Source organism: Amblyraja radiata, chromosome 3, assembly GCF_010909765.2.
Source record: "Amblyraja radiata isolate CabotCenter1 chromosome 3, sAmbRad1.1.pri, whole genome shotgun sequence".
Lineage (NCBI taxonomy): Eukaryota > Metazoa > Chordata > Chondrichthyes > Rajiformes > Rajidae > Amblyraja > Amblyraja radiata.
Window position 1 is genome coordinate 101,311,715 of NC_045958.1, and position 26,451 is coordinate 101,338,165.

Sequence of the window (26,451 nt, forward strand, 5' to 3'; positions counted from 1 at the left end):
TTTAGTATTATCTGAATTGATTGGACTGCATGCAAAACAAAGCTTTTCATTTTACCTCGATACAGGTGACAATTATAAATATAAACTAATACAGCCTGTTCAAAATCTAAACATTGCAGGCACACAGGATCAGCTCAGAGAACTGAATAGAAAATCCCAGGATACATTCTTGGTGATCTAAGTGCAGTGCGGGATTTTGAATTTGCTGACACTTTTATTAATTGTGGAAGTGAACTTTGTGCCTCAAAAGGCTCAATGTCCTGTCGGCTAGTTAATAGGTTAGTGAATCCTGGGCTCAGAGCTGTTCCTGACGGACATCATGAAGATCAGGCTTCTGTTTCTGGAATTTCTCCTTCTCCAGAGGGCAACTAGTGAGAACGTATTGATCTGGCCTGCAGAAGGAAGCCACTGGATTAACATGAAAGCCATCATCAATGAGCTGATCGCAAGAGGTCACAGTGTTACTGTGGCTGTGAATTCAGCTACACTTGACATTGACTATTCTGAACCCTCACCAGTGAAATTTGAAGTATTTCAAGTGCCGTTTACCACTGAGGAGTACAGAGATTTCATGGATGTCCTTTTGGAATTCTGGATCTACGAAAAACCACAATTATCCCACTGGCAAGCATACAGAAAATTCTCAGCAATCATAGAACGTGGAATCAAATATACCAAAGGCATCTGTGACGGGATGATAAAGAATGAAAAACTTTTGCAAAAACTGCGAGATTCGAAGTTTAAAGTCGTGCTCTCTGACCCCGTGCGTTACTGTGGGGAGCTCCTAGCTCTGAAGCTGGGAATTCCCTTCATCTTCTCTCTGAGATTCTCTCCGGGATTTACAGTGGAGAGACTCTGCGGACAGATCCCAGCCCCTCCCTCCTATGTTCCGGTGACTCTCTCAGAGTTTACCGATAAGATGTCTTTTACTGAGAGAGTTCAGAATGTTCTTTACACATTCATGTACGACTGGGTGTGCAAACGGTTGTTTCAAGATTGGGACTCCTATTACAGTGAAGCTGTAGGTGAGGTTGATAATTTTCTTTATTTTTGTTAAATGAATTGAATGCAAAACTGCCAATAAATACATAGAATTTAAGCCTTTTAACTAATGATGTAACAGTGCCAGCTATGTTATTTTATGGTGTTCTTGACTTCACATTTTCAAAGTCCAATTTGTTCCAAGCTTTTATTCCAAACTCTTATTACAGTGAAGCTTTAGGTGTGGTTGAATGTCTCTTTTCCTTGTGTTAAATGACTCGATCACTAAATTGCTAATAAACGTAGATACTAAGCATTTTATCCAAAGTGCCACCTACTTTATTTTAAGGTAGACTCATCACCATTTTGATAATGTATTCATTAAATGTACGAAGGGTTCATGAGCTGAGCCAGCATTTAATGGCCCATCCTAAGTTGCCCTTGAGAAGGTGGTGGTGAGCTGCCATCTTGAACTGCTGCTGCCCTTGAGGTGCGGGCACACTCATGTTGGTTTTAGAAAGAGAGTTGGGTATTGTGTAAATGGTTATTCCAGTCCAGTTTCGGTCAATGGTAACCCCCTAGAATATTCATGGTGTGGGATTTAGTGATGTTAATGCCAAGTCAAAGGGTCATAGCTGTATTTTCTCTTGTTGGGTGTTGTCATTGCCTGGCACTTGTATGGAGTGAATGTTACTTGCCACCTATCAACCCTGAGCTGGTTATTGCCCATGTTTTCGTTTGCGTACTGATGTGAAGACCATTGATAAATCAGCTGAAGGTGGCTGGGCTTTGGACACTACCCTGAGGATCTCCTGCAGAGATGTCTTGTGTCTGAGATGATTGTCCTCCAACCATCACAAGCATCCTCCGACATGCTCTGTGTGATTCCATCCCGCTGTTCACAAAACAACATGTGTCCCTCTAGTTTTAGACTTCCTTGGGAGAAAGACTGACCATCCAACGTTTTAACGTGACCACATGATTTATATAACTCATTTACTCTCTCTGTCCCCTTGAGACCTGTGTCAGGTAAACATGTATCTGTAAATCTGAGCATTTGCATCAGGTTAGATCATGAACAGTACAGCCCTTTGGCCCACAATATCTGTGCTGAACATGAAGTCGTTAAACTAATCTGCTTCGTATGATCCATCACCTCCATTCCCTGCATATCCACGTACCTATCTAAAAGCCCCTTAAATGCCACTATCGTATCTGCCTCCACCATCACCCCTGGCAGCATGTTCCACGCACCTACCACTATCTGTGGAAAACATTACTTGCCTCGCACGTGTCTTTTAAACTTTCACCCTTTCCGCCTTAAAATTATGCCGTTTAGTTTTTGACATTTCCACCTTAGGTTAAAGGTTCTGACAAGTCTGCCTCTTCAAAGGGATAAGGGACAAATGCAGGCAGATGGAAGTAGGTCAAAGAGCTCAGCAGTACAACCTTGGAACCATTCGTGGTAATCTAAGTGCAGTGTGGGATTTTGAATTTGCTGACATTTTATTGCTTGTGGAAGTGAACTTTGTGCCTCATAAGGCTCAATGTCCTGTCGGCTAGTTAATAGGTTAGTGAATCCTGGGCTCAGAGCTGTTCCTGACAGACATCATGAAGATCAGGCTTCTGTTTCTGGGATTTCTCCTTCTCCAGAGGGCAACTAGTGAGAACATATTGATCTGGCCTGCAGAAGGAAGCCACTGGATTAACTTGAAACCCATCATCAATGAGCTGATCGCAAGAGGTCACAGTGTTACTGTGGCTGTGAGTTCAGCTGCACTTTACATCGACTATTCTGAATCCTCACCAGTGAAATTTGAAGTAATTCAAGTGCCGTTTACCAGTGACAAAATTCAAGATTTAATGAATGCATTTGTGGAATTCTGGATGTATGAAAAACCACAAATATCCCACTGGGAAGCGTACAGAAGATTCTCAGCCATCATGGAACATGGAATCAAATTTACCAAAAGCTTCTGTGACGGGGTGATAAAGAATGAAAGACTTTTGCAAAAACTGCGAGATTCGAAGTTTAAAGTCGTGCTCTCTGACCCAGTGCATCACTGTGGGGAGCTCCTAGCTCTGAAGCTGGGAATTCCCTTCATCTTCTCTCTGAGATTCTCCCCGGGATTTACAGTGGAGAGACTCTGCGGACAGATCCCAGCCCCTCCCTCCTATGTACCGGCGATCCTCTCAGAGTTTACCGATAAGATGTCCTTTACTGAGAGAGTTCAGAACGTTCTTTACACATTCATGTACGACTGGATGTTCAAACGGATGTGGCGTGATTGGGACTCCTATTACAGTGAAGCATTAGGTGAGGTTGACAATATATTTTCCTTTTGTTAAATGACTTGAATGCAAAATTGCCAATTAACATGTAGAAATTAACACCTTTTATCTACTGATGTACCGATGCCAGCTATATTATTTTAAAGTTTACTCTTCATCTTCTTGACAATGTATTCATTGAAGGCACGTACGGTTCATAAACTGAGCCAGCATTTAATGGCCCATCCTTAGTTGCCCTTGAGAAGGTGGTGGTGAGCTGCCTTCTTGAACTGCTGCAGCCCTTGAGGTGCGGGCACACTCATGATGGTTTTAGAAAGAAAGTTCAAGGATTTTGACCCAGCAACAATGAAAGAACGGTAATGTATTTCCAAGTTGGGATGTTGTGAGGATGGGAGGGCAGCTCTCAGGTTGGTGGTGTTCCCATGTTTTTGCTGTCTTTGTCCTTCCAGCTGGTAGAGTTCATGGCTTTGGAAGGTGCCATCTTTGGTGAGTTGCTGCATTGCATCCTACTGGTGGTACTAACTGCTGATAGCGAGCATCGGTATTGTCGTGAGTGGATGGTTGAGGATGGGATACCTGTCAAGTGGGTGGCCATGTCCTGGATGGTGTTGAGCTTCTTGAGCATTGTTGAGGCTGCCCTCATCCAGGCAAGCGGAGAATATTCCATCACCCTCCTGACCTGAGGCTTGTGGATGGTGGACATGCTTTGAGGATTGAGGAGGTGAGTTACTCGCCGCAGGGTTGATAACATCTAACATGCTCATATAGTCATATTGTGTAAATGGCTATTCCAGTTCAGGTTCGATCAGTGGTAATCCCCTGGGGTATTAATGGTGGGGGATTTAGTGATGGTAATGCCTTTGTATGTCAGGGGGTGATAGCTGGATTTTCTCTTGTTGGGTGTTGTCATTGCCTGGCACTTGTATGGAGTGAATGTTACTTGACACCTATCCGCCCTGAGCTGGTTATTGCCCATTGATTCTGCTTTTGTTTGCATACTGATGTGAAGCCCATTGATAAAGCAGCTGAAGGTATTTGGGCCTCGGACACTATCCTGAGGATTTCTTGCAGAGATGACCTGTGTCTGAGACGATTGTCCTCCAACCACCACAAGCATCTTCCGACATGCTCTGTGTGATTCTATCCCGCGGTTCGCAACACAACATGTGTCCCTCTAGTTTTAGACTTCCTGAGGAGAAAGACTGACCATCCACCTTTTTAAATGTGACCACATGATTTATATAACTCATTTTCGATCTCTGTCCCCTTGATTTTGAGACCAGTATCAGGTAAACATACATCTGTAAATCTAAGCATTTGCATCAGGTTAGTTCATAGAACAATATAGCCCTTTGGCCCACAATATCTGTGCTGAACACAGGGGCAGAAAACGCTATCAAAGCATAAGGGGGGGGGACATATTTTGGGGCGCAATTTCTTGGTGGCAGTGCGCACATGCACGATCACACACACACATGTGAGTGTTTGGCCATGGGCCCTGTGGACGGTGACATCGGGAGGTGACCTGGTTGGTCACCGACTCCGAACTGCAGCAACAGCAGCTTCGTCTGGCACAAATCGTGAGGCTTGAATCAGCCCATTCGCTGGGCCTTTCATCGCCCGGCACGGCTTCAAATCGGCCGCAGGGGCTTCAACATCCGCAGCCTCGACCGCATCGACGCTGCTGTTTGATTTTAAGCTGCGCCGGGCGATGAAAGGCCCCACGAACGGGCCAATTCAGGCCTTAGAAAGCGTCTGCTACCCGATTGAATCTTTCAAAAGCTACAATGTGATAAATAACCCTTAAACAAATAAAACTGAAGTAAATAAAGGCAAGCAGAAGAACCAACCTTGACGTGAATGAGGGACTTACATGCAAGCCAGCCAGGATACCAGCCAGGATACCCATTCGGCCGGAGACATTAATGCCTGACCCGTTTAAATCCGATACCCGTTTAAATCTTTCCCATCCGCCAATACATCCAATTAGTTCAAATGGTAATTGAACCCACATCAGACAGCTTTGAGAAATTCTCCGTGAATACCTTCAGTAATACTTGAAGGTCAAACACAATTGGTGACACATCGTGTTAATATGATGTTAATAGTGACATTTAAAAGGTACTTAACAGTGACACCCCCACTGTCTCGCGGAAAGCAAAATCCAGATTAGAAAACATGGAGGGGATTGTCCCCCACCTCTCAAAACATGGGAGGGACGTGAACCCCCTCATACACCTCGGGAATTCTGCCCAAGGCTGAATATGAAGCGAGTTAAACTAATCTGCTTCATATGATCCATTCCCCTCCATTCATTGCATTTCCATGTGCCTATTGAAAAGCCCCTTCAATACCACTATCATATCTGCCATCAGCATCACCCCTGGCAGCATGTTCCACGCACCCACCACTCTCTGTGGAAACAAAACTTGCCCCGCACGTGTCCTTTAAACTCTCACCCTTCCACCTTATAGCTATGCCCTCTAGTCTTTGACATTTCTACCTTAGGAAATGTTTTTGGACTAATCTAATTTTAAAAAGGAATATGGGTGAAACGCATACAGATGGGATCAGCTCAAACAACTGAATCGGAAAACCCTGAATCCATTCTTGGTGATCTAAGTGCAGTGCGGGATTTTGAATTTGCTGACACTTTTATTGCTTGTGGAAGTGAACTTTGTGCCTCAAAAGGCTCAATGTCCTGTCGGCTAGTTAATAGGTTAGTGAATCCTGAGCTCAGAGCTGTTCCTGACGGACATCATGAAGATTAGGCTTCCGTTTCTGGAATTTCTCCTTCTCCAGAGGGCAACTAGTGAGAACATATTGATCTGGCCTGCAGAAGGAAGCCACTGGATTAACATGAAAGCCATCATCAATGAGCTGATCGCAAGAGGTCACAGTGTTACTGTGGCTGTGAATTCTGCTACACTTGACATCAACTATTCTGAACCCTCACCAGTGAATTTTGAAGTATTTCAAGTGCCGTTTACCACTGACAGGTTCAGAGATTTCATGGATGTCCTTTAGGAATTCTGGATCTACGAAAAACCACAATTATCCCACTGGTCAGCATACAGAAAATTTTCAGCAATCATAGAACATGGAAAGAAATTTACCAAAGGCATCTGCGACGGGGTGATAAAGAATGAAAAACTTGTGCAAAAACTGCGAGATTCGAAGTTTAAAGTCGTGCTCTCTGACCCCGTGCATCACTGTGGGGATCTCCTAGCTCTGAAGCTGGGAATTCCCTTCATCCTCTCTCTGAGATTCTCCCCGGGATTTACAGTGGAGAGACTCTGCGGACAGATCCCAGCCCCTCCCTCCTTTGTACCGGCGATCCTCTCAGAGTTTACCGATAAGATGTCTTTTACTGAGAGAGTTCAGAACTTTCTTTACACATTCATGTACGACTGGGTGTGCAAATGGTTGTGGCGTGATTGGGACTCCTATTACAGTGAAGCTCTAGGTGAGGTTGACAATTTTCTTTCTTTTGTTAAATGACTTGAATGCAAAATTGCCAATAAATACATAGAATTTAAAGCCTTTTAACTAATGATGTAACAGTGCCAGCTTTGTTATTTTATGGTGTTCTTGACTTCACACTTTCAAAGTCCAATTTGTTCCAAGCTTTAGTTCCAAACTCTTATTACAGTGAAGCTTTAGGTGTGGTTGAATGTCTCTTTTCCTTGTGTTAATTGACTCGAACACTAAATTGCTAATAAATGTAGATATTAAGGATTTTATGCAAAGTGCCACCTACTTTATTTTAAGGTAGACTCATCACCATTTTGATAATGTATTCATTAAATATACGAACCAGCATTTAATGGCCCATCCTTAGCAGGCCCGTACGAAGCTTTTCAAAAAGGGGGGTGGCATGAGGGGGGATGCGGGCGGGCCTGAACGGCGGGGCTGAGCGGGGGGGCTGAGCGGGGGGGTGGGGGGGGGGGTGGGGCTGCCTTCTTGAACTGCTGCTGCCCTTGAGGTACGGGCACACTCATGATGGTTTTAGAAAGAGAGTTGGGTATTGTGTAATAGTTATTCCAGTCCAGTTTCGGTCAATGGTAACCCTCTACTGTATTAATGGTGTGGGATATAGTGATGGTAATGCCATTGTATGTCAGAGGGTAATAGCTGGATTTTCTCTTGTTGGGTGCTGTCATTGCCTGGCACTTGTATGGAGTGAATGTTACTTGCCACCAGGGACGTGCGGTCAGGGGAAGCAGGGGAGGCAGACCCTCACCTGTCATATTACCAATGAACATAGGTGTTAAGAAAAGTTAAGAAAAATAATAATAAAATAAAATAAATATCATGATTTTCCCACTGATCTGTGTTATAAATGTCATTTCTACATGAATCTAATCTTTTTTTTATATTCAAATTCGCCAAATTTTCGCAGATCCGCTGCAAATACAGGGAGAGATGAGAGCTGAGACGGCGACGAGCTTAGCCTCCCCTCTGATTGCGCAACCTCTTAGAATCTGCATGGAGTGCGGCAATAAGCGTGTGTCTGTTACTATCTCTCTGTATGTCACCAATGTAACGTGTGTAAACCCTTTCATTACATGTCCTTACCTTCCATAGTCCAGGTAGCTTATTTCACATATAAAGGTATTAAATTTGTGCTCGCTGGTCTCACAAAAAACTGCATTGAAAAAGCTCCAGGGGAGGCAGCGATCACATCTGTCTCACAAGGGGGCGTGTCTTGAGCCCAGTGGAGGAAGAGCGAGCGTCAATTACGTATTGACGTAATTGAAGCTACCTCACTCTCCCTCCACGTTAGCTAGCTTCAGCAGCGGCGGCACAGACATGGAGCGGATCAAGATACGCCACTTGGGAAGGTAGACTTTGTCGGTACATTAGAAACTTATTCGATTTTTTAAAAATAGATCTATACTTATCACAATAATAAAGTCATCAATTTTTGTACTTCTGTACATTTTTGTTTAGTTCATATAAGGCTGGAGTCTCCGAAATATGGCCCGCGGGACACATCAACCCATCACGAGATTTTTCAAGCTCAGATTCGAGTTGGGGAACGTGGTGGCCCGGGGCTGCTGTTAGTGTTGCTACCAGTTAAATCACTCGAATTTTCAGAGCCGAGACATCACTGGGCCGCCGTGAAGAAGGGTCCAATGTTGCGGTGGGTGGGGTGGGGGGGGGGGTGGGGAAGGGTTATCTCCTGGCTCTGAAGCTTATATACCATTAAGATGTCTTTTACTGAGAGAGTTTAAAATATTCTTTTCACACTGATGTGAAGACCATTGATAAAGCAGCTGCAGGGGGTTGGGCCCCGGACACTACCCTGAGGATCTCCTGCAGAGATGTCCTGTGTCTGAGACGATTGTCCTCCAACCACCACAAGCATCTTCCGACATGCTCTGTGTGATTCCATCCCGCGGCTCACAACACAATAGACAATAGACAATAGGTGCAGGAGTAGGCCATTTGGCCCTTCGAGCCAGCACCGCCATTCAATGTGATCATGGCTGATCATCCCCAATCAGCACCCCGTTCCTGCCTTTTCCCCATATCCCCTGACTCCGGTATTTTTAAGAGCCCTATCTATCTCTCTCTTGTAAGCATCCAGAGAACCTGCCTCCACTGTCCGCTGAAGCAGAGAATTCCACAGACTCACAACCGTCTGTGAGAAAAAGTGTTTCCTCAGTTCTAAATGGCTTACTCCTTATTCTTAAACTGTGGCCCCTGGTTATACTGTGGACACAACATGTGTCACTCTAGATTTAGACTTTCTTAGAAAACAGACTGACCATCCACCTTTTTAAATGTGATCACATGATTTATATAACTAATTTTCTATCTCTGTCCCCTTGATTTTGAGACCTCTGTCAGGTAAACATACATCTAAATCTGAGCGTTTGCATCAGTTTAGATCATAGAACAGTACAGCCCTTTGGCCCACAATATCTGTGCTGAACATGGTCGAGTTAAACTAATCTGCTTCGTATGATCCATCACCTCCATTACCTGCATATCCACGTGCCTATCTAAAAGCCCCTTAAATGCCACTTTCGGATCTGCCTCCACCATCAACCCTGGCAGCATATCTATCTAACTATCTAACATGTTCCATGCACCAACCACTATCAGTGGAAAACAAACTTGCCTCGCACGTGTCCTTTAAACTTTCACCCTTCTGCCTTAAAGTTATGCCCTCTAGTTTTTGACATTTCCACCTTAGGATAATGGTTCTGACAAGTCTACCTCTTCAAAGGGATAAGGGACAAACGCAGGCAGATGGAAGTAGTTCAAAGAGCTCAATAGAAAAACCCTGGATCCATTCTTGGTAATCTAAGTGCAGTGCGGGATTTTGAATTTGCTGACACTTTTATTGTTTGTGGAAGTGAACTTTGTGCCTCAAAAGGCTCAATGTCCTGTCGGCTAGTTAATAGGTTAGTGAATCCTGGGCTCAGAGCTGTTCCTGACGGACATCATGAAGATCAGGCTTCTGTTTCTGGAATTGCTCCTTCTCCAGAGGGCAACTAGTGAGAACATATTGATCTGGCCTGCAGAAGGAAGCCACTGGATTAACTTGAAACCCATCATCAATGAGCTGATTACAAGGGGTCACAGTGTTACTGTGGCTGTGAAGTCAGCTACACTTGACATCGACAATTCTGAATCCTCACCAGTGAAATTTGAAGTATTTCAAGTGCCGTTTACCAATGACAGGTTCAGAGATTTCATGGATGTCCTTTTTGAATTCTGGATCATAAAATGAGCCAGCATTTAATAATAATAATAATAATAACTTTATTTATAGAGCACTTTAAAAACAACCACTGTTGCAACAAAGTGCTGTACATGACTAATCATGGACAAAAAATTATTACACGACAATAAAAACATTAAAAGAGAGAGTAAAAACAATAAAAAAACATTAAAAACACTAAAACAGGAGCAAAGTCTCATGCAGGGTCAAAAGCCAAGGAATAGAAATGGGTTTTAAGATTGGTTTTGAAGATGGACAGTGAGGGGGCCTGTCTGATGTGCAACGGCAGAGTGTTCCATAACGCCGGAGCAGCAACAGAGAAGGCTCTATCCCCTCTGAGCTTCCGCTTAGACCTCGGTACCTCCAGGAGCAGCTGATCAGCTGACCTGAGGCACCGGGCAGGAGCGTAGGGATGAAGCAGCTCAGAGAGGTAAGGCGGGGCGAGGCCATTTTAAGATTTAAAAACAAATAAAAGAGTCTTAAAATGAACTCGAAAGTACACCGGGAGCCAGTGGAGGGAGGCCAGAATTGGCGTTATGTGCTCCCTCTTTCGAGTTCCAGTTAAAAGGCGAGCAGCAGCATTTTGAACCAATATGAACCATAATGCCCATCCTTCGTTGCCATTGAGAAGGTGGTGGTGAGCTGCCTTCTTGAACTGCTGCAGCCCTTGAGGTGCGGGCACACTCAAGATTGATATAGAAAGAGGGTTAGGTATTGTGTAAATGGTTATTCCAGTCCAGTTTTGTTCAATGGTAACCTCCTAGAGTATTAATGGTGGGGGATTTAGTGATGAAAATGCCATTGTAGGTCAGGGGCGATAGATGGATTTTCTCTTGTTTGTTGTTGTCATTGCCTGGCACTTGTATGGAGTGAATGTTACTTGCCACCTATCAGCCCTGAGCTGGTTAATGCTCATGGTTGCTGCTTTATTTGCTTACTGATGTGAAGACCATTGATAAAGCAGCTGAAGGTGGTTGGGCCTCGGACACTACCCTGAGGATCTCCTGCAGAGATGTCCTGTGGCTGAGGTGATTGTCCTCCAACCATCACAAGCATCTTCCGACATGCTCTGTGTGATTCCATCCCGTGGGTCACAACACAACATGTGTCCCTCTAGTTTTGGACTTCCTTAGGAGAAAGACTGACCATCCACCTTTTTAAATGTGACCACATGATTTATATAAGGTAAATGAAAATGCTGGAAAAACTCAGCGGGTGAGGCAGCATCTATGGAGTGAAGGAATATGTGACGTATCTGTGGAAAACAAACTTGCCTCGCACGTGTCCTTTAAACTTTCACCCTTCTGCCTGAAAGATATGCCCTCTAGTTTTTGACATTTCCACCTTAGGATAAAGGTTCTGACAAGTCTACCTCTTCAAAGGGATAAGGGACAGAACACAGGCAGATGGAAATAGGTCAAAGAGCTCAATAACAATCCCTGGATCCATTCTTGGTAATCTAAGTGCAGTGCGGGATTTTGAATTTGCTGACACTTTTATTGTTTGTGGAAGTGAACTTTGTGCCTCAAAAGGCTCAATGACCTGTCGGCTAGTTAATAGGTTAGTGAATCCAGGGCTCAGAACTGTTTCTAATGGACATCATGAAGATCAGGCTTCTGTTTCTGGGATTTCTCCTTCTCCAGAGGGCAACTAGTGAGAACATATTGATCTGGCCTGCAGAAGGAAGTCACTGGATTAACTTAAAATCCATCATCAACGAGCTGATCGTAAGAGGTCACAGTGTTACTGTAGCTGTGAATTCAGCTACACTTTACATCGACTATTCTGAACCCTCACCAGTGAAATTTGAAGTATTTCAAGTGCCGTTTACCAGTGACAAGTACAGAGATTTCATTCATGCGTTTTTGGAATTCTGGATGTATGAAAAACCCCAAATATCCCACTGGGAAGCGTACAGAAGATTCTCAGCAATCATGGAACCTGGAATCAAACTTGCCAAAAGCGTCTGTGACGGGGTGATAAAGAATGAAAAACTTTTGCAAAAACTGCGAGATTCGAAGTTTGATGTCGTGCTCTCCGACCCAGTGCATTACTGTGGGGATCTCCTAGCTCTGAAGCTGGGAATTCCCTTCATCTTCTCGCTCAGATTCTCTCCGGGATTTACAGTGGAGAGACTCTGCGGGCAGATCCCAGCCCCTCCCTCCTATGTACCGGCGATCCTCTCAGAGTTTACCGATAAGATGTCGTTTACTGAGAGAGTTCAGAACGTTCTTTACACATTCATGTACGACTGGATGTGCAAACGGTTGTGGCGTGATTGGGACTCCTATTACAGTGAAGCTTTAGGTGAGGTTGACATTTTCCTTTCTTTTTGTTAAATGACTTGAATGCAAAATTGCCAATTAGTCATGTAGAAATCAACACCTTTTATCTACTGATGTAACAATGCCAGCTATGTTATTTTTAAGTATAATCTTCACCATTTTGACAAGGTATTCATTGAAGGTACGTACAGTTCGTAAACTGAGCCAGTATTTAATGGCCCATCCTTAGTTGCCCTTGAGATGGTGGTGGTGAGCTGCCTTCTTGAACTGCTGCAGCCCTTGAGGTGCGGGCACACTCATGAAGGTTTCAGAGAGAGAGTTCAAGGGTTTTGTCCCAGCTACAATGAGAGAACGGTGAATTATTTATAAGTTGGGATGTTGTGAGGATGGGAGGGCAGCTCTCAGGTCGGTGGTGTTCCCATATTCTTGCTGTCGTTGTCCTTCCAGCTGGTAGAGGTCATGGCTTTGGAAGGTGCCATCTTTGGTGAGTTGCTGCATTGCATCCTACTGGTGGTACAAACTGCTGATAGCGTGCATCGGTATTGGAGTGAGTGGATGGTTGAGGATGGGATACCTGTCAAGTGGGCGGCCATGTCCTGGATGGTGTCGAGCATCTTGAGCATTGTTGAGGCTGCCCTCATCCAGGCAAGCGGAGAGTATTCCATCACCCTCCTGACCCGAGACTTGTGGATGGTGGACAGGCTTTGAGGAGTCAGGAGGTGAGTTACTCGCCACAGGGTTGATAACATCTAACATGGTCTTGTGGCCACATTGTGTGTAGGGCTGTTAGTCTACATTCATGAGAATATAGGTCTGGCCTTCCCAATATATTCTCATCTGGCAAACCATCTATCCTTGCAAACAAGATTCTCAACTGCCCTTCCTTTTTAGTATCTATAGCGTTGTTCAGGCCAGATGTTATTGTGGGGGCCAGGTGTTATTGTGGGGCTGTGAGGGGTTACTGTGGGGTTCATTGTTCATTCAGGATTACTGTGGGGTTCAGTTTTAGTTGTGGGATCTGGGGGCTACCGTAAACTTGTCATGGCCGTCGTGGGGTTCAGGTCACAATGGAATTCAGAGGTAATTTCACCCATTCATTGAGAAATCTAAGTTGCTAGGTTTAATTTACAAAGTAAAATATATTCAAAATAACTATTTTCATAAGAACTCATATGCCTCTCAATTTTCTCTTAAATCTTTCTTTTCCCACCTTTAAAAAATATATGCCCTCTAGTTTTAGACTTCCCTAGGAGAAAGACTGACCATCCACCTTTTTAAATGTGTCCACGTGATTTACATAACTCTTTTTCTTTCCCTGTCCCCTTGATTTTGAGACTTGTAACAGGTAAACATGCATCTGTAAATCAGCATTTGCATCATGTTGGATCATAGAACAGTCTAGCCCTTTGGCCCACAATATCTATGCTGAACATGAATTCGAGTGAAACTAATCTGCTTCATATGATCCATCCCCTCCATTCCCTGCATATCCACGTGCCTATCTAAAAGCCCCTTAAATGCCACTAACGTATCTGCCTCCACCATCACCCCTGACAGCATGTTCCATGCACCCACCACTATCTGTGGAAAACAAACTTGCCTCGCACGTGTCCTTTAAACTTCACCCTTCTGCCTTTAAATTTATGCCCTCTAGTTTTTGACATTTCCACCTTAGGATAAAGGTTCTGACAAGTCTACCTCTTCAAAGGGATAAGGGACAAACACAAGCAGATGGAAATAGGTCAAAGAGCTCAATAACAATCCCTGGATCCATTCTTGGTAATCTAAGTGCAGTGCGGGATTTTGAATTTGCTGACACTTTTATTGTTTGTGGAAGTGAACTTTGTGCCTCAAAAGGCTCAATGTCCTGTTGGCTAGTTAATAGGTTAGTGAATCTTGGGCTCAGAGCTGTTCCCGGCGGACATCATGAAGATCAGGCTTCTGTTTCTGGAATTTCTTCTTCTCCAGAGGGCAACTAGTGAGAACATATTGATCTGGCCTGCAGAAGGAAGTCACTGGATTAACTTGAAATCCATCATCAATGAGCTGATCGCAAGAGGTCACAGTGTTACTGTGGCTGTAAATTCAGCTGCAGTTTACATCAACTATTCTGAACCCTCACCACTGAATTTTGAAGTAATTCAAGTGCCGTTTACCAGTGATAAAATTCAAGATTTAATGAATGCAATGTGGGAATTCTGGATCTATGAAAAACCCCAAATATCCCACTGGGAAGCGTACAGAAGATTCTCAGCAATCATGGAACGTGGAATCAAATTCACCAAAGGCGTCTGCGACGGGGTGATAAAGAATGAAAGACTTTTGCAAAAACTGCGAGATTCGAAGTTTAAAGTCGTGCTCTCTGACCCCGTGCATCACTGTGGGGATCTCCTGGCTCTGAAGCTGGGAATTCCCTTCATCTTCTCTCTGAGATTCTCCCCGGGATTTACAGTGGAGAGACTCTGCGGACAGATCCCAGCCCCTCCCTCCTATGTACCGGCGATCCTCTCAGAGTTTACCGATAAGATGTCCTTTACTGAGAGAGTTCAGAACGTTCTTTACACATTCATGTACGACTGGATGTGCAAACGGATGTGGCGTGATTGGGACTCCTATTACAGTGAAGCTCTAGGTGAGGTTGAATGACTTTAACGCAAAATTGTTAATGAAAACCTAGAATTTAAAGCCTTTTAACAACTGAAGTAACAGTGGCAGCTACGTTATTTGAATGTGTACTCATCTAACACTTTCAAAATCCAATTCTTTCCAAGCTATTGTTCCAAACTCCTTTTACAGTGAAGCTTTAGGTGAGGTTGAATGTGTCTTTTCCTTGTGTTAAGTGACTCGAACAAAATTGCTAATTAAATTAGAAATTAAGCATTTTATTCAAAGTGCCACCTACGTTATTTTAAGATAGACCCTTCACCATTTTGACAATGTATTTATTGATGGTACATACGGTTCGTAAACGGAGCTAGCATTTAATGGCCCATCCTTCGTTGCCCTTGAGAAGGTGGCGGCGAGATTCCTTCTTGAACTTCTGCTGCCCTTGAGGTGCGAGCACATTCATGATGGTTTTAGAAAGAGAGTTGGGTATTGTGTAAATGGTTGTTCCAGTCCAGTTTCAGTCAATGGTAACCCCCTAGAGTATTAATGGTGTGGGATTTAGTGATGTTAATGCCATTGCAAGTTAGGGGGTGATAGCTGTATTTTCTCTTGTTGGGTCTTGTCATTGCCTGGCACTTGTATGGAGTGAATGTTACTTGCCACCTATCAGCCCTGAGCTGGTTATTGCCCATGGTTGCTGCTTTTGTTTGCGTACTGATGTGAAGACCATTGATAAAGCAGCTGAAGCTGGTTGGGCCTCGGACACTAACCCGAGGATCTCCTGCAGAGATGTCCTATGTCTGAGACGATTGTCCTCCAAGCATCTTCTGACATGCTCTGTGTGATTCTATCCCGCGGTTCACAACGCAACATGTGTCCCTCTAGTTTTAGACTTCCTTTGGAGAAAGACTGACCATCCACCTTTTACAATGTGACCAGATGATTTATATAACTCGTTTTCTATCCATGTCCCCTTGATTTTGAGACCTGTTTCAGGTCAACTTGCATCTGTAAATCTGAGCATTTGCATTAGGTTAGATCATGGAACAGTATAGCCCTATGGCCCACAATATCTGTTTCCTGACATAGGGGCAGAAATCGCTATCAAAACATGAGGGGGGGACATATTTTGGGGCACAATTTCATGGTGGCCGTGCGCAAGTGCACATGCACACACACACATGTGAGGCTTCGGCTGTGTGCCCTGTGGACGGTAACATCGGGAGCTGACCTGGTTGGTGACTGACTCCGAACTCCAGCAACAGCATCTTTGTTTGGCCCGAATCGTGAGACTTGAATCGGCCCATTCGCGGGGCCTTTCTTCGCCCGGCACGGCTTCAAATTGGCCGGCAGGGGCTTCAACATCGGGTGCCTCGATCGCCTCGACCACCTCGACGCTGCAGTTTGATTTTAAGCTGCGCTGGGCGATGAAAGGCCCCGCAAACGGGCCGATTCAGGCCTTAGAAAGCGTCTGCTACCTGATTGAATCTTTCAAAAGCTACTATGTGATGAATAACACTTAAGCAAATAAAACTGAAGCAAATAAAGGCAAACAGAAGAACCAACCTTGGAGGCGGGAGAGAGAGAGAGATGGGAAAAAATACTAAATAATGTGAGTGGCCGTGAATGAGGGACTTGCATGTAAGCCAGCCAGGATACCCATTCGGCCGGTCGCGCAAGTGACGTCATCAGAAATCGCCGCACATCGACAGATTCCGGTATTTTTAAATGCAAAAACGGAATTTACCGGCTCCACCCCTGACAAGACTAAGAACCAGACTGCTGGCTGCTCCAGAGTCAGAGAAAACAACCCTTGAAGAATCTGAGGAGGAATCTGAAGGAGAAAGATTTATTGCTACTATGGAAGGAAATATAAAAGAACAATCTTTAAGACAAGCTATGGCAAAGGACTTTGGTGAGATTCTGACTAATCAGCTGACTACTTAGCTGGGAATGTTAGAAACATGAATGGATGTCGGGAATAAGGAAATTTGGGGGAAATGCCGATTTACAAGAAGAAATCAAACAGGTTGAAGAAGATCTCAGCAAAAAATTGGAGCCCGTTCTCCTCGCTTCAAAAAAGCTATTAAAGATTTGGAAGCTACAACTACGGACATGTCTGACACAATGCAAAGAATGAAGGAAGACTTAGACTGTGTTTCTGGGCAACTGGCCAGAATGACCGACAAATGCCTAGATCTTGAAGCCCGGTCCAGACGCCAAAACTTAAGAATTGTTGGAGTGAAAGAAGGGAAGGAAACTGGAAAAGACCCTCGGGTTTTCACTGCCAACTTACTTCAACAGGTGTTTAATCTGTCTGAGAGACCTAAAGTTGATATAGCACATCGAGTTCAGAGAGCACGCTCAGGGATTGGAGCTCCACCAAGACAGATTATCCTGAAATTTAACGACATAGCAAGAAGACATCATGAAGAAAGTGACAATCAGAAAAAACCTGATGTTTGAAGGAGAAAGCATAAGATTGTTCAGAGATTATCCAGCAGAGGTGGTGAAGAAACGTGCCCTTTTTACGAAGACTCGTCTGATTCTTAGAGACATTCCAAACCTGAGATATGGAATAATGTATCCTGCCAAACTGAGGGTCACATATGAAGGCTCGGAGCGTTTCTTTATTGACTCAGAAGCCGCATTCAAATATGCCCAGGACTTAAAAAAAGGACTCTAAAGGATAAGTAGAATGCCACGGCTCTGTTTGATTAGCAGGGCTACTGAATGCTTACTGAACCCATGGGCTAAATTGCGTGTTTAATGTACACCTTTTATATATATTTATAAGGGGTAGTTTGAGAGAATATGTTTTTTTACATAAAAAGATATATAAAAGTTGCAAATAAGATGGCCGACAAACTCGCACATGCTTATGTCTAGACATTCTTATCATTGATAGATTGGAATGTAAGCGGATAGACTTTTCAAGGCTCTCGTGTTTACTAAGAGAAGGTTCAAGACTTTTGAATTACACAGCTTAGAAAACAATTTAACCCGATGGGAACATAATAATCTACTAACAAATTATATAAATAATTTCATCATTAATAAATAAAAAAACTAACAATCGTACTAAACCGTTTACTTTAACCTAAAACCTAATGTTAACACCCTATACCAATCCGTTCCTCTTTAAAGCTAATATCTAATAGCTACTGGATTTATGACCTCTAGCCAATGTTCATTGTATCAGCATATATCAAAAATATGTTTAATATATATTCGTGGGGGGAAGTTGGAGCTTCCAGAAACTGCCAGGCCAAAGCGAGAGAGAGGCGACGGAGCTTGGAGCTGGGAGCAGTGAGCGAGAGAGAGATTGAGACTCGCTGGGCGGGCAAACAGGCCGGAGATTTCAATTAACCACTTCAAGCCAGACAGTTTTCATTCGAGTATGAGTTTAAGATACGAATACCAATAAGTATGATATTTTGTTAATTAAAATTGGGTATTTAAATAGTAAATACCCACTAGACCTAGTTAAGAAATGTTATCCTATTAGAGATAATTACACACAATCTCACAGTCTTTGACACTGTTTAATACAGGATTATTAATAAGCAAAAAACCTTTTCTTTTAATTTAAATACAGCATTTAAATAGTAAGTACCTTCTTAGTCCAACCTATTAGATGAACTACTTACAGTACTGGTTCCGTTTTTTTTTCCTGTGCATATAATATCCGGTTCTGGCCTGTTTTTTCTTTTCTATAATATTAGTTTGTAAAGGGCGGAACTAAATGAGATTTACACCTAAGGAAGATCACACGAATTTTCCCACCAGTGGGTGGTTGCACACAGTATACTTAAATACTGCTTTTTTGTATCATTTATGTTATTTTGCACCTTTTTCACTTTTTCTTTATAAGGGCACCTTTCTTTGGGATATACCATCAGAGTTCTGAAATTGGGATCACCCACCCAACACCCAGAAAGTTGAGTTATTGTGTTGCACCATCTGAAACAAGGGAACCCATCTAGGCTATAATGCAAGACGACCCTCTGAAGAAAACTGGAGGAATTACTTTTCGTAGCTGGAATATTAGGGGTGCTAATGAGCCACTTAAAAGGGGTAAGGTTCATGCCCAAATAAAATCAATTAATGCTGACATAATATTTTTACAGGAAACGCATCTTAAAGATCAAGCTCAGACCAGGCTGAAGGCTAATTGGATCGGTCAAATATATCACTCCTCCTATCTCTCCAAATCCATAGGCACTGCAATTATAATCCATAAGGGCATACCATTTAAACATAAAAACACCATTGCAGACAAAGATGAGAGGTATGTTATAGTTTCTGGGGAGATATACTCTACCCCACTTACTATTGTAAATATTTATGCTACCTAACTTTGACAACCCACAATTTTTTAATAATATCTTGAATATAATTTCAGACTCCACCCAGCAAAACGTGATAATTGGGGGAGATTTCAATTGCATTCTGGATCAATACCTGGATAAAGCCGCTCAACAAAAGAGATATAATACAAAATCAAAATCCAGTGAACTCTTAAATATGTATATAAGAAATACAAATATAACAGACGTATTGAGGATTGTAAACCCATCCGAAAGAGAATATTCCTTTTACTCATCCGTACGTAAAACCTATACACGTATTGACTATTTTCTAGTGGACACTAAATTAATACCTTTCACAATTAATCCCAAATACCATAATAGTACTACAGGTGCACAACCTTTTATCCGAAGATCCAAATAACGAAAAGCTCCGAATAGCGGACATTTTTTCGGTCCTTGAAGAAAGATCCTTGAAGACGTTCACCGAGGGCGGCCCGCAGAGGTGACAGCGGAACCTCCGGTCGTTCCTCGAAGAAAGGGGAACTAAATCCCCATTCATAAAAGAGAAGGTGAGGGTATATTGCGCGGGAGGGTTAATAATTGACAATCTGCTGCTGCCTGCCCGCTGAGTTAAAAAGTTCCCACGGTAGACTCACGATACACAGTGTATCGTGAGTCTTGCGTGGGAACTTTTTAACTCAGCGGGCAGGCAGCAGCAGATTGTCGCTCCCTTCAGTTTCACCCCACCTACACCCCTCTGCTTCCCGGCCATGTGTGTGACCCCTTCCCTCCCCTCTCCAGCTCCCCGCCCATTGCACCGGCGCGGGGGCTTTGCACTGTCTTCACGTCGGCGATGCCAGCAGGTCAGTGCCAGTCACCGGAGACGTGAGGACCAATGGGACCCACGGGCCCCAGGCCCACTGCAAGCACGGAGATCCCAGAGACCCACAGCCAGCAGCAGCCCAGCCCCATTCCAACTCCAGAGGAACACGCTCCCCGTAGGGACAGAAGCTGATGGTGTGCAAGGTACGTCTTGTTCTTGGGGTTGCGCAGCTCGGGCTGTGAGCGAACTGTCACTTGTCGCCGTAGCGGCCCATCGGGGATTCTTGGGGTTGCGGATGAGGGGGCGCAGCTCGGGCTGTGACGTCTCCGGCCACCCCCCTGTACAGGAGCTGAGACTGGGAACTGTGGGGTTGTTTGCAGTTGCAGAGGGAGGGGGCAAGGGCGGTACAGTTCCCAGTCTCAGCGGCCCATCGGGGAGCGGGTTCCTGTTGGTCCTGACGTCTCCGGCCACCCCCCTGGACAGGAGCTGAGAGACGTCAGGACCACCAGAAGCCGCTCCCCGATGGGCCGCTACGGCGACAAGTGGCAGTTCGCCCACAGCCCGAGCTGCGCCCCCTCATTGGGACACCGACCCCCAGGCCCGCTGCAAGCACGGAGATCCCAGATCAGCAACTCCAGCCCAGCCCCGCTCCAACTCCAGAGGAACACGCTCCCCGTAGGGGCAGAACCTGATGGTGTGCAAGGTACGTCTTGTTCTTGGGGTTGCGCAGCTCGGGCTGTGGGCGAACTGCCACTTGTCGCCCTAGCGACCCATCGGGGAGCGGATTCCTCTGGAGTTGGAGGGACAGGGAGACACAGCGGCTTTTGAGAATGGTGGGCAATCACTTCCAAAGTTCTGCCCACACAGTCAGTACACCTCTCCTACACTTGTCTCCCGCACTAAGATCATCTCTCAGAGAATGATCCCAGCCTAACCCTCCCTATTCTCTCCTATTCTGCAAGAAAAAACTACATTGAAGACTCAAACTCGCGATCGAGTAACTGCCGGGATCGAGGCGCAAACTCGCGACCTTGCGGATATGAGCCGAGCACTACAGGGTTTCGGCCCGAAACGTCGCCTATTTCCTTCGCTCCATAGATGCTGCTGCACCCGCTGAGTTCCTCCAGCAATTTTGTGTACCTTCACTCTACCACTGAGCCAGCCGTTAAGATCTACGCTAAAAATCTTCCAATCCGAAAGCCGAAAAATTCCAAATTAGGAAAAGTGTCTGGTCCCAAGGCTTTCGGATAAAAGGTTGTGCACCTGTATATCCGATCATTCCACGCTAACCTTCTCCTTAAAAATAGAAGGAATGTTTAATAAAAAATCATTCCGGAGATTTAACCCTCAAATACTAAATAAACCGGATTGTTGTAAATATCAATATCCATCAATACCGATATATCTTCCTAACATTTTTTTTCCAAAATCTTGATTCTCTGATTACAAACTTTATTTGGGATTATAAAACACATAGAATTCATAAACGGCATCTATGTAAACCCAAAGAAACGGGTGGATTGGCTCTCCCCAACTTCTTATACTATTACTGGGCAACGAATATTAAAAATGTAATTTACTGGCTGGACAATTTATGCCAACAGGTAGACTGGTTAATAATGGAGAGAGAGGATTGCTCGCCTTTTAATATAGGCACGATTCTTCTCTCTCCAACAAATTTGAAGAACACACTATATGATAAAAATCTGATTATTCACAGCACTCTACAAACCTGAAGACAAGTCAAATCAACTTTAAAACTAAGAAATGTATTTCTTCTTTCACCAATAGCCAATAACCCTTTGTTCAAGCCATCTATTATAGATAAAACGTTTACATATTGGGAAAGACTAGGAATCAAAAAATTTGGAGATCTTTACGAGATGGGAACTCTTCTCTCATTTCAGGAATTACAGTCGAAATATCACCTGAAAGGTAATCAATATTTTAGATATCTTCAAATTCGAGACTACCTGAAAACATATACCCAAGACTACCAAACTTCGCTGCCAGATATACTAGAGGAATGTATGATTAGAAATTCAGAGTCAAACAACTTAATATCATATTTGTATAATACCCTTCTAAATATAGAAATCCCATCGTCAGAAGCAATTAGAAGAGACTGGGAAGAGGAAATAGGCCTAAAAAATCTAAAAGACATGGGAAGAAAACCTTTTATATATACACAATTGCTTGATTAACGTTAGACATACGTTAATTCAATTTAAAATGCTGCATAGACTCTACTATTCAAAGTCTAAACTGAATAAGATCTTTCCAAATGTATCTCCTATTTGTGACAAATGTCTCATTCAAGAAGCAACTATAACACATTCCTTTGCCTCTTGCATAAAATTACATAACGTTTGGAGAGAAATTTTTGAAATTCTCTCAAAAACATTAAAAACAAAATTGATCCCCGACACAGAGCTAATTATTCTAGGAACGTCAGAAGCCTGCTCTGAGTTATCAATATTTCAAAGACGTTTCCTCAATTACGGTCTGATAACGGCGAAAAAACTTATACTCAAATTTTGGAAGCATACATCTGTCCCTACTCTTAAAATGTGGATTACAAACATGTCTGAGATGCTACATCTTGAAAATATTAGACTTGTCTTAGCAGTAAAACCAGAGCATTTTTCGAAGACATGGACACCATTCATTGATTTATTACAAGGATAGTATGGTGCAACACAATTTTGGAGTTAAATCTAATTACGGGTTGGGTGATGGGTGGGGAGTGATGCGAGGCAGGTATATCATCACCTTTTGTTTTTCTTGCTGTTTTTGTCTTTTTATTTCTCTATGTCTTCCTTATTTATTTTACTTACTCACTCTTTGGCTACACCAATTTGGTAGTCCAGTAGTTCTATCCTTGCACATCCACTTCTTCTCTCTCTTGCTTTTTCTCTCTTCTATTCTCTTAACTATAGCTAAAAATTAAAATTGAAGATGTACAATAACTGTATTATGTCATATGCCGCTGGTTATATTTTTGTACACTGCTTCTAATAAATTTTTTAAATAAATAAATAAAAAATCTTTCCCATCCACCAATACATACAATTAGTTCAAATGGTAATTGAACCCACATCAGACAGCTTTCAGAAATTCTCCGTGAATACCTTCAGTAATACTTGAAGCTCAAACACAATTGGTGACACATAGTGTTAATATGATGTTAATAGTGACATTTAAAAGGCGCTTATTAATGACACCCCCACTATCTCGCATAAAGCAGATGTTTTAATTGATTTTTTTCCACCAAATTTCAAAATGCGGATTACAAAACATGGGAGGGACGTGCCACCCCCCCCCCCCCCCCCATACACCCCTGGAATTCTGCCCACGGCTGAACATGAAGACGAGTTAAACTAATCTGCTTCATATGATCCATTCCCCTCCATTCATTGCATTTCCATGTGCCTGTTGAAAAGCCCATTCAATACCACTATCATATCTGCCTCCAGCATCACCCCTGGCAGCATGTTCCACTCACCCACCACTCTCTGTGGAAACAAAACTTGCCCCGCACGTTCCTTTTAACTCTCACCCTTCCACCTTAAAGCTATGCCCTCTAGTCTTTGACATTTCTACCTTAGGAAATGTTTTTGGACTAATCTAACTTTTCAAAGGAATATGGGTGAAACGCATGCAGATGGGATCAGCTCAAACAACTGAATCGAAAATCCCTGGATACATTCTTGGACATTTGAGTGCAGTGTGGTATTTTGAATTTGCTGACACTTTATTTGCTTGTGGAAGTGAACTTTGTGCCTCAAAAGGCTCAATGTCCTGTCGGCTAGTTAATAGGTTAGTGAATCCTAGGCTCAGAGCTGTTCCTGACGGACATCATGACGATCAGGCTTCTGTTTCTGGAATTTCTCCTTCTCCAGAGGGCAACTAGTGAGAACGTATTGATCTGGCCTGCAGAAGGAAGCCACTGGATTAACTTGAAATCCATCATCAATGAGCTGATCGCAAGAGGTCACAGTGTTACTGTGGCTGTAAATTCAGCTGCAGTTTACATCAACTATTCTGAACCCTCACCACTGAATTTTGAAGTATTTCAAGTGCCGTTTACCACTGACAAATTTCAGGATTATATGAATGCAATGTGGGAATTCTGGATCTACGAAAAACTGCAGTTATCCCACTGGGAAGCGTACAGAAGATTCTCAGCAATCATGGAACGTGGAATCAAACTTACAAAAGACATTTGCGACGGGATGATAAAGAATGAAAAACTTGTGCAAAAACTGCGAGATTCGAAGTTTAAAGTTCTGCTCTCTGACCCCGTGCATCGCTGTGGGGATCTACTTGCTCTGAAGCTGGGAATTCCCTTCATCTTCTCTCTGAGATTCTCCCCGGGATTTACAGTGGAGAGACTCTGCGGACAGATCCCAGCCCCTCCCTCCTATGTACCGGCGATCCTCTCAGAGTTTACCGATAAGATGTCGTTTACTGAGAGAGTTCAGAACGTTCTTTACACATTCATGTACGACTGGATGTTGAAACGGATGTGGCGTGATTGGGACTCCTATTACAGTGAAGCTTTAGGTGAGGTTGACATTTTTCTTTCCTCTTTGTTTAATGACGAATGCAAAATTGCCAATTAACATGTAGAAATTAACACCTTTTATCTACTGACATAACAATGTCAGCTATGTTATTTTAAAGTATACTCTTCACCATTTTGACAATATATTCATTGAAGGTACGTACGGTTCCTAAACTGAGCCAGCATTTAACGCCCCATCGTTGAAAAAGCTACTTTTATAACTACTAAACCAGGTTCGCTTCTTAATAAACAGACACCACACAAACTGTTTGGTAGACCAGTTCAAACTTTACTTAACATCGGCCGATGGAAGGGAGGGAGAACTCCAGTCAAGTGACCATTACAGACACTTGACCGTCCTCCGTCCACCACACTGAACAACAGAATTACATTGCCTTAAATAGGGTTTTTTTTGTCCCCTTAGCACATTTCACAGACATTAGTCATGGTCAGAGGTACAGGAAAAGGTTTCCACAGAATGCATCACATCAAAGGCCTTTTGTTTACACAGTACAAGATAACATTGGCCATTTGGTTTACGACATTTTATCTTCACAGAGATCACCCTAGCTCTTTCGCTGCTTCCTCTCTGTCATTTGGTACTTCATAAACATAGGCCATTTGGTTTATAGCATCTTACTTCAAAGATGTGACTAGCTGTTACTTTCTCTGTCACTTCCTCACTTGGGAGACAATGTTATAGGATTTATTATCCCACACACCCGCAACCTGAGGCAAGCCTAATTTGAGACTAAACATAAGCTGTAAGCTAGCCCAGAAGCCAATTTAATATCTTCTTATATTTTAACTAAAATTCAGCTTCATCATTCCATCCTTTTATCAAATTTTTGATAACAACTACAGTCCTTGCTGAGTACATACGAAAGACCATAAGCATCTCATCAGACAAATTAATAGTACACTAGTAACACAATCATTTCATAGTGGACAATCGTTCCACAAGTCCCTCCAAACATTTTAAATGGCCACCAACCTCCCCCGGACGTGACACTAAGATACTACCATAGGACAGGAAAAGGATCATTAAAATTGCTCAGCCTTTATTCGGCTTCGCTTGGAATTCCCCGTGTGCTGGTGTAACTGGTGTAACTGGTTCATGCTTCTCTTGTGTGGCACTGCATTTGCAACATAACAATGCCTGTCACAAATATACTGTTTCCTAAAAATACACCAGTGCCTTGGTGGTGGCAAAAACAGGTAGATTTAACTGGCCTTTGCAGACCTCTTACTGTCTGTAGTCAGGTTATCTTTGCTGCGCTTGTCATGTTTGACTTCAATCTTGTTTAAAAGGAGGTGTGTACCATCCTTTAAATGTGGGTTAGTCCGCAAGCTTGCCATTCTGAAGAAAGTTCAGTCCATGTGGGCTGGGCCACCCCAGAATAAAGGGAGCATCAATAGCCCATCGTCCTTGTTTCCACAAACTGTTCACAGTCAATCAAATGTATCCAGCGACGATGATCTTCAATCTTTACGGCAGTTCATGTTGTTAGCAACACTTGGTTGTTCTTTTCAACACAGTCTCAATTTTTCTTGTCCCAGCACCATCATCGTATAGCTTTTATGGCCTTGGTCACTGGTTTCCAGCAAAAACTCCTCCAACCTGGGAATGTAGATCTGGCAAGACATGGGTTAATTGCCGACCATACATAATTAGTTAATTGCCCAGGGCCTGTAGGTGGCTTCCCCCCACTCTCCAGGGGGTGGACACAGCAGCTTTTCCTGTATCAATCTTGTTCCCAGCTGAGTTTCTCCAGCACTTTTGTCTACATTTGATCCTCCAGAATCTCCAGTTCCTTCTTAACACTTCCCTGTGAATTTATTCTTTA

At 43.3% G+C, this 26,451-nt stretch overlaps 1 protein-coding gene across 5 annotated transcripts in view; it reads left to right on the forward strand.

The window, feature by feature from the left end:
- The first annotated feature begins 271 nt into the window (after positions 1–271).
- Positions 272–26,451, forward strand: part of LOC116971339 (UDP-glucuronosyltransferase 2A1-like) — a 70,471-nt gene continuing 44,291 nt past the window's right edge. Inside the window, exon 1 of one of the 5 annotated variants that reach the window (XM_033018435.1) lies at positions 272–1,025. In XM_033018435.1, coding sequence (XP_032874326.1) covers positions 320–1,025 — 706 coding nt within the window. In that variant the 5' untranslated portion in view covers positions 272–319. Of the gene's footprint in view, positions 1,026–6,613; positions 6,740–11,594; positions 12,317–14,202; positions 14,927–23,864; positions 24,604–26,451 lie in introns of those variants that run through there. The other 4 variants (XM_033018438.1, XM_033018441.1, XM_033018437.1 and 1 more) reach the window with 4 other exon arrangements.